Below are 12,323 nucleotides of genomic sequence, written 5' to 3'. Positions count from 1 at the left end.
AAAATGCAGATTTTCAGCTTTTGCAAGACTGTCCCTGAAGATTTATGTATTCCAGTCACTTCTAAAAGAGCTTTCCAAGCATAGAATGATGAATTCCCTCAAGTAAGACCACCATCTTTTATGGAATAAAGTTGTTTATATTTGCCAGCTTTCGGTTTTTTTCACATTGCCTGGCTACAAAGTTGCTCAATGACAGATTAAAAACATTCAAACACAAAGGGGAAACAATAGTTAGACAGTCGTTTTTTGGACCACCCCACATTCCTCCCTTTGTACCTCATGTCCCTTCACCCACAATATCTGATGTAATGCCACTATAGATAAATAAGCTAAATCTTGCCTCATTACAATGTTTGAGCTGAGTAGACAGGATTTAGCAGCATCTTTATGTTCTTCCCAACATATTTTGTAACTGTAACTCTTTATGAAACTGGAACTAAATTTCTGATAGAACTATTGGCAGAAAATGCAGATTAAAACAGGAATGAAATATACTGATTACAGATCAACATAAATGCTACTTCTTTGAGAAATCAGGTTCTAGACTGACTGCTTTAAAGCACAGATATTTTATAGCACATGTGTACTACTCAAAAGTTTGCAACGTTCATTTAAAGCTATATGAAAAAATACTAGCATCTAGGACACTGAGGAGAATACTGCAACAAGGGGATTTCATCTCCTCTTTCAGCTAGTATTTTGTTTATGTTGGTACAAAAAAAAAAGGCAAAAGTGATTCTCTCAAAGTAATTGCTGAAACTTTGAGTAGGTAACCTATGTAACTGGGCTTACTATTTCCTGCCTGGATGCAACCCTGTCTAACATGCTCTAGGTGACCCTGCTTGAGCAGGGTGGTTGGACTAGATGATCTCCAGAGGTCCCTTCCAACCTTACTGATTCTATGATTCTTTGATCTATAACTCTTCTTTCTATCATAAAGGAATCAAAAATCTTCCTGTCTGAAGAAATGGATTTATAAATTTCTAAGCCTATGCAGGAATTATAATCTACCTCCATCTAAGTTCCCCTATAGCTTCTACAATTTCACATATTTCTTCCTATTCAAATGTTTTACTTTATCATTTATAATATTCTCATATTTTGGTAAAATGAGAGAGACTGTTGACCTCTTTCACCAGTAATGAGGCCCAAATAGTTCACTGAGTAGGTGTCAGTTTATACTGCAAAGTCAGCATGGTCCAAGAATGTGGAGGTGCCACAGTTACCTCTCTCACTTTTTCCTTCAACAGTCTAAACATTTTTAATCAGACTCGTAAGGTTACAGTTGGGTGACACAGCCTAAAGGCTACTGCTGCCAAAATGGGCAGTCCTGGCTCCTCTCCTACTGACCCCACCGTCCCCAGAGATGCACATCTGCTGTTCCCCCATAGGTCCTTATTTGATTCCACAGTTTGCTAGTCAAGTAGCTAAACTAGCAGGAAACTAATCCTGTGGAAAAAATGGAGTCAGCTAAACTCCAATAACAGCAAATAACAAAATCAGATGAGCTACAGTGCTGGTCTGAGGGAGAGGATGGGAATGAGCCACAGAGGCTGGGGTGGGGAGGGCATTTGACCTTCATTTTAAGCAGCAGGTGGCTTAGCTAACTAACAAAGCTATATCCTGCAGTGTTAACCTACCATGTACAAGGTCTCTTGCATTAACTAAATGAAAACCTGTGCCTCATTCATTTAGTGGCAGAACTGGAACCACAATTTTCTTCTGCATGTTGTTCAGAGACAGGTTCCTTTTTTTTTTTTTTTTTTTCCTTTACATGTAAGGTTCCTTTAATTTTAGCAAGCTGATTCAGTAGGTAAGAAATTACTTCCAAAGTGGGGACCTTGAAAAATTGTTACTAAATTGTTACTTTTAAGTTTTTTTACTAAATAGAAAAAAAAAGAGGGGGAGGAGAGAGAGAGAGAAAACTATCAAAGGAAAAGACTCTGTTTTAATTCAGTCAAACAATGTCCATAGGGCATAGACAAGTTGGAGAGAAATGAGAATGGCCCCTTGCTTCCTTGCGTTTATGTGTGTGTGTACCCGTGTGTGTGTGTGTGTGTGTGTGTGTGTGTGTGTGAAGCTAATTTCAAATCCTAAAACATCACAAATTTGCAGCTACTTAATTAAAAACTTTACAGCTCCCTGAGGCATAATACATCCTCAAGGCTTCTCTTCCTCACCCTATTTCACAGCTCATTTTTCAGTTAGCTGCTAAACATGCTGCTCTTCGTTACTGGCCTTTGAAGTTCTAAATTTAGTTTCAACTACAAAACACTAATCAAAGAGGGATGCTCACTGGTTTTAACTACAATAGAATGGTGTTTTATAAATGTTTTCCTTTTAAAATAAATTTATACATATTTACACCCATATCTGGAAACATACAGTCAGAGTGAGAAGTGATAAATGAGAGTGACATAAATCAGACCCACTTAAACTACTTTATTACACTACCCTAGTTTCGTATATAAGAAACCAGTAGCTGATTCTATTTAAAGAAATCTTGCAAGAATTGGTTTTCATATGAAGTGTTTACTTGTAACGCTAACAAAATTAAACAGATTAGTTAGGTAGTAATACCTATTTACGCATGCTTATTTGGATACGGAAAAGATTTTTTAGTTGAAACTATACCTTTTCCTAAACACGTTTATAATGTTTAGAATTATGTAAACTAAGCATATGTTCTTACAGCAGAAACAGAATGTCCACAGTGATGAAGGAGAAGTTAAATCAGTGTATTAGTTAAGGTCACTTCTATTTTTTTTTTATAGGCAAAGTTGAGAAATTTTATAAATCTTTCTAAATAGACCCTTTCATTGATTTGAGTCAAGCTGTATCTTTATACTGATTTAATGATAACAAAGTAACCTTCTATTGAGATGTTTTCATTTCATAATAAACATCAATCAAAACTGTGAAAAATGACTTCCAACAATTCAGTAGAAATCATGTTTTAAATCTAGCAAAACTATCTCTATTTTGTAATAGTTTATTTGATTGAGGCTTTGTTTACACAACAAGTAATTCTGAAATGCTTTGTAGAAATAGTTTTCCTTGTTCCTGACTTGTTCCTGAAAAATTAAACATTTTGATACTAATCTTCTGAAATAAGTGTCCACAATTCAGTTATTCCTGAACACTTATTCTTTTAAAAATTGCAAACTGACTTTCACTTTTAGGAAAGTCCACTTTTCCAGCTACCCTGCACAAGGATTTTCACACATGTGACATTTTATCTGTTTAAAAGACACTCTTTTTCTCACACGTAGCCAGAAGACAGAAGGGCATGTGACAGAAATAGTAACATACAGAAGGGAATTAAGAGCACCTTCTCAGAGAAAAAGTTATGTAATTATGCTGGATCAAGGCCTAAAGTTTCAACTAGAGATAAATCATTTGGTCAGAACAAAAAAAAAAAAAAAAAAAAAAAGGGAAAAAAACCCACAAACGTAACTAAATTCTTATACGCGTATCCATTCAAATAAAGCGCAATGCTACATTAATCCTGTTAGTTAGCTGTCTCCTTAAAGCTCACACCTCTAGTAATATAAATGAAGGAGACGGCTAGAACGAAGTGAGAAAGAGTGCCTTTGGGCTGACCTACCTCACAGAAACTTTGGCAGTGGTTTTTCTTCAAGTCCCAAGATTCTTTGCAGGGCTCCAGGCACTAGGAAGAATCAGGAGGGGGAAAAGTGTCAGGAAGATGAAGAAATAAACATCCACAAATGACCCTAGTTCTTCTCTAGTTGTTTGTTTGGCCCATAGGAAGTTAATAATAGGCTTTAAAAATCCACTTCTCCTGAGGATAAGATTGTGTCATTGTGTCATGGTGTCAGAGCAAGGTCATTCCAAGCCATGGTTAGATTACAGGAAATTTTTTCAGTATTTCTTACTGCACCACGCAATCTCCTCACTTATGTATATGCCATCCTATTTTCTGCCTTCGTGAATCTGGGCCCTAATAACATTTAATGCCATGTTGCTGGACCACAGAGACAATGTCAAAAGCATCACTTTAAACAAGAGAAAATTGAAATCTTCTCCTCACTGACCAGCCTAAAGATAAGAGAGGCACATCAACTTCCCAGGTGAAAAGCTGTTTCATCAAGCTATGGAGTAGACTCAGCAGAGTTTTAGCCACTACTCCTGTATAAACAGACAAGGTTCACTGGTCTGTTAGCAAAACCACTTTATTTCAAGTATCAAATTATCATTTCTTCACCTTCAATCTCTACTGCAATGGATATACACAGCGTTTCGATTCCAACTCTGCAAAGCGAACTCAAGCTTCACAGTATAGTATAAAGAAAAATCTGGAGTGTTCTCTGCAGCTGAAATATAAATTTAGACTCACATTCCAAACCCCCTTTGCCTCCTTTATTAGACAGATGATCTTACAAAATATTGGCATTATCGGAAGTCAACGACACATTCTTTCTGGTCACGGTGGAAAGACACTACAGCAAAGGTCTTTGACAGCAATCTGGCATTCATATAACTTGTTTCTCTAACATACTGTATCACATTGGAGCCATATACATTTATGCAGTTCAAAACCAAACATGAATACATATAGGCTATATCTCAGAACAGCTGACTACCTATATCATAAACGTATTAAAAGATTAATGTATTAAAAAGCTAAGCATATTTCTTAGCAGTGACAAAGCCTGAAAAACTAATGAAGGTATTAGTCACAAAGGTTACATGTTTCAGGATGAAAAGTACCACTCAAACATTTTCTATATGTATATTTTGGTATTTTAGCCCCAGCTTCTAGCACTTGAAAATTCATAAGGTGTAGTATAGAGAGTAATTAGAAGGTTAAATTATAAAATGTCACTGGAGTCAGTAAATTTAATTAACTCCAGAGTGTTGTTCTTCCTGTGATACAGTTACTGTGCATGTCAGCTCAATTCTACCTTCACGTTAATTTTATCACACTCTCAACTCTCTGATGAGTTTAGCCCCACTTTACTAAGGTATAAATGGTGTCAAGACACTGTGGGCAACATTTTGACCACACTGGGATTTCGCCAGTGATTTCCAAGGCTGTCAAAATTTCTTCATTCTTCCTTTTTCCTAATTCTTTTACTGTTGCACAGCCATGCAGGATGTGCCTAAACAGCAGGATGGCCACAGTCCTGTGCTGGAGACCGGGACCAAGTTCACTGTTGACTATACTGGTGGACCACCTTCCTTGCACGCTCTAGAGCAAAACAGCTGGAAAGAAGTACCAAGATGCAGGCTGCTCCAGAGAGTTTGTTCAAGGTGTTTGTACAAGGGTGTGATTTCCTGCAATGTAAATAGGCTCTAGTACCCAGTGCCTTGTCTAGCTACCACTCAGGCTCAATGCACAGGCTCTGAATCATAATTCTTATCTATATATAAACAAAACATCTATCACATATGCTTCATGCTCCTGCTGTATGAGGAGCCTTAGGGGCACTGGGCTTGGCCCAGCAAAGAGTCATGGGCTGTGGCAGAATTTCTGATTGCACAGCTTTAATTGGGCTGTATCTTTCTCTGTGTTGGAGAGAAACTGCTACAGACAGAAATGTTGCCAACAACCTTGCCCAGAAGAGTTTGGGATAGTATTCCTAAAATAGTAATGCTGCAATAGTATAGATAAATGTATCTCACAAACACTGAGGTTGTGCATTTATTCTCTCAGCGGCTCTTTTAAGATGTTCCCCTATTATCACTTTATAAGTGGGAAGCTGAGGATGTCCAGGGAAAAACTGGAAGTCTGATCCAGGTCTTATTTTTGAATCCATGACCTAAACTGTAAGACACTCCTTGGGATCTCACCCACTGCCCAGGTTAGCCTTACCCTCTAACTGGCAAAAATCTCAGGTAAAGTGATAGTCTTTTGCCCATGAAGTCTCTCGTAGGATTTTTTATACAGAGTGGGAAACATGTTCCAGAACAATCAAATGTCTCATACCTTCTAGGTCAGCAGAAAGGTGCTTGTGTATGTACGTTTGTCCTTTTTCCCAGACATTCTATATTTCCAATAAAAGATATTACTTATCCTCATAAACTTTATCATGCTCATTTCCGTAAAGTTTTCCCTTCCATTTGTGTATACCACTCTGAGCTTTTTTTTTAGGTTTTCTCTGTTATCGTTGATAGAAGGACATAAATTTTACAGTGCCTGTATTGTACTAAAGTACTGCATTTCTCCTTCCACTATTCATCTCCCTCATTTTTAATCCGTCTAGCCAAGACAAGCACTAAACTGAAAATTCTGCTTAGGAAAAGCCTGCAGAATCAGGCCACGTATCAATACCAACTAAAGGGTTCCTAACAAGTACCATTCGTTATATAATAAAAATTAAAATAAAATGGTGCATCATAACCACCAGCAATAATATTTGTTTTCTTGAATCCGTATCTTCAGAGAATACAAAAAAATGTCTGCAGAGATAAAGCTTTGGATAATACATTTCAGTGCAACTCAGTATGGCCGCCTTCACTCCCCCACTCCCAAGCCAACAGGAGTTATTTCACCAGTCTTTAGCTGAGGCTTGATGTCTGAAAGTAAATCATACAGCACTTCTCATCATTATGAAGAGTTTAAAAACAAAAAAACCCCACACACTAAAATACCCATGAAGAAAATATTCCCACCCAGTGAGTAAACACATCCTGGTTTTCTGAATTAGTGTAAACATATCCCTGTTAAAAGGATACTGAAAATCTTCCACTCAGGATGAGGAGAATTTACACACCTGGCAGCTGATTTTGGCTGTATTTTATGCAATAACTACACCTTACAGACATTACCACCTCCAGAAGCTAAGCTTTGGCGTTTAGATGGCAGACCATCAGCGTACACACAGGTAGCGCGAGAAGCATTCTGGTAATTCATTCAGCAGATGGCACTGTTCCCTTGGACTCACTCCTGAACACATTCCCAAGCAGGATGGCAAAGGGAATTGTATTGCTGGAGGGGAATATGTTTCGAGTGAGATATAAAACACAGGTCTTAACCAGCTGCAGTCATTATGGGCCAGTGGCACTTTTCATAAGATGAAGGATGTTAATCATGCTGGCCTTGCTAAATTGAATCTTCAGAAAGTAACTATTTTAAGATCTTCTGTGGCTTAATTTGGAAGTTGTAGATTTTCCTTCTTCATCCAGACTACTGCAGAACTGCACTTCACTACCGTACAATTACATCAAAAAAAAAAATCACCTCGGTTTTTGTCCTCCTTCAAAATCTGTGCATGCATATGTACATGTGCACACACTCTGTATAAACATATATATGAGATATTACTATAGATCTTGTTAATTACCAGACTGTATAAAATTAGGAAAAATGTTAAGATACAATTTTAGTTCAAGGAAGAAGTATTACCATTGCTTTAATTTATTTAGTTTTATATTTCCATTGTATTTTTTTTTAATGTACTGTAAAGGACCCTCCTAGTGAAGCCTTTTTTTTTAATTATTAATAAATAAAAGCAGCAAGTATGAGGTCAGCAACTCATCTATGCTATTTACATTATTAAGGAAAGATATTTTCAAAATAGTTCACCATCAGTTTTGCTAAGAAAATGTTGCCTTTGGCCTGAAAAGGAGAAATTTACATCAACATCGCACATTCAAAAAGACAGTGAATTCCAAAGCTCTTTCAAATACTTAAATATTATATATTTTTTCAAATTATTTTAAACTTATTTGAATATTGTTGTATTTAAATTAAATCATCAAATATGACATATAACTATTTAAACAGCAAACAACTATTTATTTTGGAAGAGAAGAGTCTACCCTTAATATTTTTTTCTAACAAGGCTTCTTCCAACTGGTAACCAAGTAACATGCAAACTGTTATAAAAAGAATAGAATCAAAATATTAAAGATCAAATATAATCTTTGTTTTCATTATCATTCACCATTCCAATTGCTCATGGCAGGAAGGCTAGAAATTTATATTTTATGTCTAAAAAATATATGTAAGTGCTTTGTTGTTTTAAGGTTAATTAACAGAACCTAGATAGTTAAAAAAGAGGAAAAAAGCACCTTTCAATGTACAATCTCTCAAGAACCTGCCATGTCATGAAGACAAAGTATCTAAAAAATGTGTGTTCTCACTATCAGGCTTTGAGTGGACAACATTCTTGAGGTAAGAATTTAATTGAAGCCAAAGGAGAACAGTGTTCATCACTCTTAGAGAGAATCAGTTTTCCAGGGGTATGCTTAAATATATGCCTACACTAAAAAGAATAGAGAGAAAAATTATTTTTAATCTGTAAATCTTAATGTAGTGGTATTTGCTGCTTATTAATAGGAATAAAAATCATTACATTCTGTGTCTTAAGAAGTATACTGTGTCTTGCCTGAATAGCTTAACCTTTTGCTTCAGAACAGTAAAAGCACAGTTGAATACATATGCAGTTCAAATCTACTAACAGTATGCTAACCTGATACAGCAATACTAGACATCAGAAATATATTATAGAACATATTTTCCTTTAAGCAGTTTGAGCCAACTACTTTTCCTCTTTACTATATGAGATCAGGACACGTTCAATGAAACAGTTTCTCATGACAAAATTGAAAAGAATTATCATAAAGATTTACAATTAAAAATAAATCTGTGGCACATTAAATTTTAAAAAAATCTCCTATTAGTTCTGAGTTACATTTTCCCCAAAAGATACACACATATAGCAATCTTCCAATCTTCACTTAATAGAAGATGCACCTCATTTACTAATGTCAAAAAAAGCATCACTCTTTACATATTGTTTGAACCAAAGACCAAATTAGGTCCTCTAACTCCAGCACTGTTGTAATTGACATATGAATCTGATATCGTACTTCTCCACTTAGGAGATTATGGTGTAATTCTAAAAGCTATACACATAAGGAACAAAATTAGCTAAATAGGAAAATATAATTATGTATATAAGAAGGTAATAAACACAACTTCAACAATTTTGAATGTAACACAAGAAAGGCATCCTGAGATGAGATCAATGAATCAACTTGAATATTCCAACTCAGACAGTGGATCCTTAGGGAGAGATATAATAGTTCTTCTTTTGCTGGTACAGTCTTGCAATTGCCAGAGAATTAAGGATTCTTTGAAATGGAGTTTGCCTACACACCTCGGGAATGTACATATATTTTATCTAATCATTGTTTAAAAGTCTATTTATACTTTGGCCTCTCAACTTCCTATGGCAACAAATTTCCTCACAAACTTTAAGGTGGCTATTTTCCTTCTGTAATTCTATTAGCATCATTCAAATCACCGTACTTGAATTCTGCATATGAAAGTGCGGAAAAAAATAGTTTGAAGTTAGATACACCGTTTTAAAGATTCATAACCCCAAAATCCCATAACCCTGCAAAGTAGCTCTGCAGAGAAGACCATAGGGATCCTACACTAATAATGTATTTTCCTTGTAACAGAGTAAACAAGCAAGTTAAATGACAGAGAAAGGTTCCCTGTGTTGCCTGTTGCTCCTACTGTAAGTCACCGAGCATCAAAATTTGGTGAAAAGGAGTGATTTTGTATTTGAGGATCAAGTCTTAATTAAATTAGTTACAGTTGGGGTAATTCTGTGACATTATCATGTACACTGGGAATCCAGCTGATACTGTCTGAAAGTATTGCTAATTGAAGAGCTGGTTTTGAATGAAAGCCGGGTCTTAGATTTTAAATGATCACTAAACTAAGACTGTGTTACTTGGTTGGAGTATTTTCAATCTTTAAAATTCCTTTAGGAGTAACTCTTATTTTTACCCAAAATGCATTTTCTGTTGTTCTGTACTATTAATATCCTAATATGTACTGTGATCGGGTAGCTGAGAAAGAGCAGGTTACTAATGTGGAATCTGCTATCATCTGCAAGTACTGATTAATGCTAATTAATAGGAAAATATATACACGAAGAAGAAAGAAAAAACCCTCACATGTAATCAATATTCAGACAGGACATCCTTACGTTTTATGACAGACAATCATTTCCTATTTTTCAGTGTTAACTTCTCAGAAAAAAATAACAACAAAATGGCTAGGGCTGGGATTGAAACTAATAGAATGGTCTCTATATTGCGTAAGATCTAACTACAACTACCCTAACTCTTCTAAGCTACCCCCCACTACAAGGTAAAATATTGCAGTGCAAACCTCCAGGATCTGATGGGAGTAAGGAGGGATCTGCAACCACATGGCCATCACTGCATCAAACAAGAGTGCTACTTCAGAGGCTGGGATTAATGGGCGTGAAGCTAAGACCCTAATACACTTCTCTGGTAAATTCACGTGACCTCTTCCACAACAATTTGACATTAAAGTACTAAAGGCTAAGTTATGTGAATACAACATTTTGTACTGAGTTGTAACACTGGAAAATAACAGATAATACAAGCCATCCAGTGGTGGTTGTAAGCAACTGTAACAAGAGACATATTTCCTGGCAGCTTTTGGTATACCCCTAATGGAAAAAAGTAAGAAAAGTTGTATGGTAGAGAGCCAAAATATATTATTTCATATGCAACTGAGATTTATTTTTACTAATTCTTATCTAAGTTGGACAATACATACAATCTGCATGTGCAACATTGAATTTAGGGCACATCACTTGCTTTAGTTAATTTTCCAATAATTGGTTTCTAATTTTTTCTCTCTCTCTTACTTTTTTTAACACAAAGATTGTAGATAACAAATCATCCTAATATACACTAAATAAAAGCCTATGAGATAAGACCTTCTTTATCTGACATTTTGATCTGAATCTTTAAAGATATGAATAACTTTGTCATCTCAAGATGGTGTTAATACTGAAATATTTTTTTTTAAATTTCATTTCAAAATAGCATTAAATTCTTCTACTGAAAGTTCTACCTCCAAGCACTGTGCTCTCAATAAATGCACAGTGTCTTCTGCAGTCGGAGCTGGCAGTGTCTCAGCACAGACTGCCAAAACTTCCAGTTCCCCAAACACTATGTAGAACATAGCTACAAAACACTGTATTCCAATTAGATGTTCTGAAGGACATGGAAACAGTTAAAAAATAAACCCAATATAATTCAAAATAATATACAAATAAATAAGAGAAGGACAGTGTTATGACATGTTTCTTTGAAGTTGTGACTTGCTACCTGAGCAAAGAGGTGGTCTCTGTGTGCTGAGCTTTTTACAAGGTTTAGATATGCAAGTTACTGAAGCAAACTCCAGCAGTTTTAGATGCAACTGCCTTATGTCTGTTATGAGCACTATGAAGAGTCATTTTTGAAAGGTCATTTCATAGCAGAATGGTGTATACGAACATTTCTCAGAAATTCTACTGACTGCAAAGTCTAGCAGCATACCTTAAACTGCTGTGGCAGATAGCTGTATCTGGTGTGTATTTATTTTACTTGGGTGTGGAAGAACTAAAAGCACACACAGGGACAGGTATCACTGCTCTCCTCAGTTATGCTAACTTGCTAAAACCGTTCAGCAGCTATGGTGAAGGTAATTTTTAGAGGTAGAATTGTTGGATAACTAAGAAAAGACTGAGCTTGAAAAAATCATTTGTTTTCTTAATTGCCCAGTTCATCTCAGCAAGCAACACCACGGATACCAATGTTAAAACAATTTTAAATGTTGACAATTTCAACTATCGTATGTCTATCAAAACTGCAGAAAATAAAGAAAGCATTATGATCTTAAGACCTGTATCAGTATTTCCTAGAACAGAGATAAGAAAATAGAGAGTCAAAGTATACCAGTTAAGTCTGTCTGGGCCATTGTATACACAGGACAGCATTAAGAGGTTTTATTCCTAAAATGGAGATTTTGTTTGAAACATCTGGGGGGAAAATGCTGCTCTGATTGCATAGATCTCTGAATATTCACCATTTCAAATCTCCAGCTGCTACAGCATTTCCCATTAGAGCACCAAAAAGACCAAAATCCTTGCGGAGAACTTCAGGTCAAATGTTCTAGAAGTCCCTATGGCCTTTGCTATGAGCACTCAGAATTAAACAGAAAGTAAAAACTACTAGAAAAAAATGTATATGTATTGAAGATGAGAATCATTGCATGTATTGGAAATTAAAGAAGTTTTTTTGACATAGAATATTTGGAAAGTAAATTACTATTCAGAGACAAAAAGTAGAAAAATGACATCATCACAATGTAGCAGACACACAACAATTTTTACTTTAGTCCTTTTAGAGATAAAATAACTTTTCATCACTGACAGCTTGGTATCTCTCTCTACAGCTTAGTTGTTTGGCATGTCAAAGTTTGCCAGTAGAACCATTTGTTTGAAAGGACAGAAGAACAACCTGATGCATTTCATGTTTCT

The 12,323-nt window shown here is 35.7% G+C and overlaps 1 protein-coding gene across 1 annotated transcript in view; it reads right to left on the bottom strand.

The window, feature by feature from the left end:
* The window catches only part of ANOS1 (anosmin 1), a 128,212-nt gene that overhangs the window by 52,962 nt on the left and 62,927 nt on the right, over positions 1-12,323 (bottom strand). The window contains exon 3 of the mRNA XM_062574641.1: positions 3,608-3,670. Within this exon, the coding sequence (XP_062430625.1) occupies positions 3,608-3,670 (63 nt within the window). The remainder of the gene's footprint in view (positions 1-3,607; positions 3,671-12,323) is intronic.

Source organism: Rhea pennata, chromosome 1, assembly GCF_028389875.1.
Source record: "Rhea pennata isolate bPtePen1 chromosome 1, bPtePen1.pri, whole genome shotgun sequence".
NCBI lineage: Eukaryota > Metazoa > Chordata > Aves > Rheiformes > Rheidae > Rhea > Rhea pennata.
Note: the sequence above shows the minus strand (reverse complement) of the source record. Positions and strands in the feature narration are given on the sequence as shown.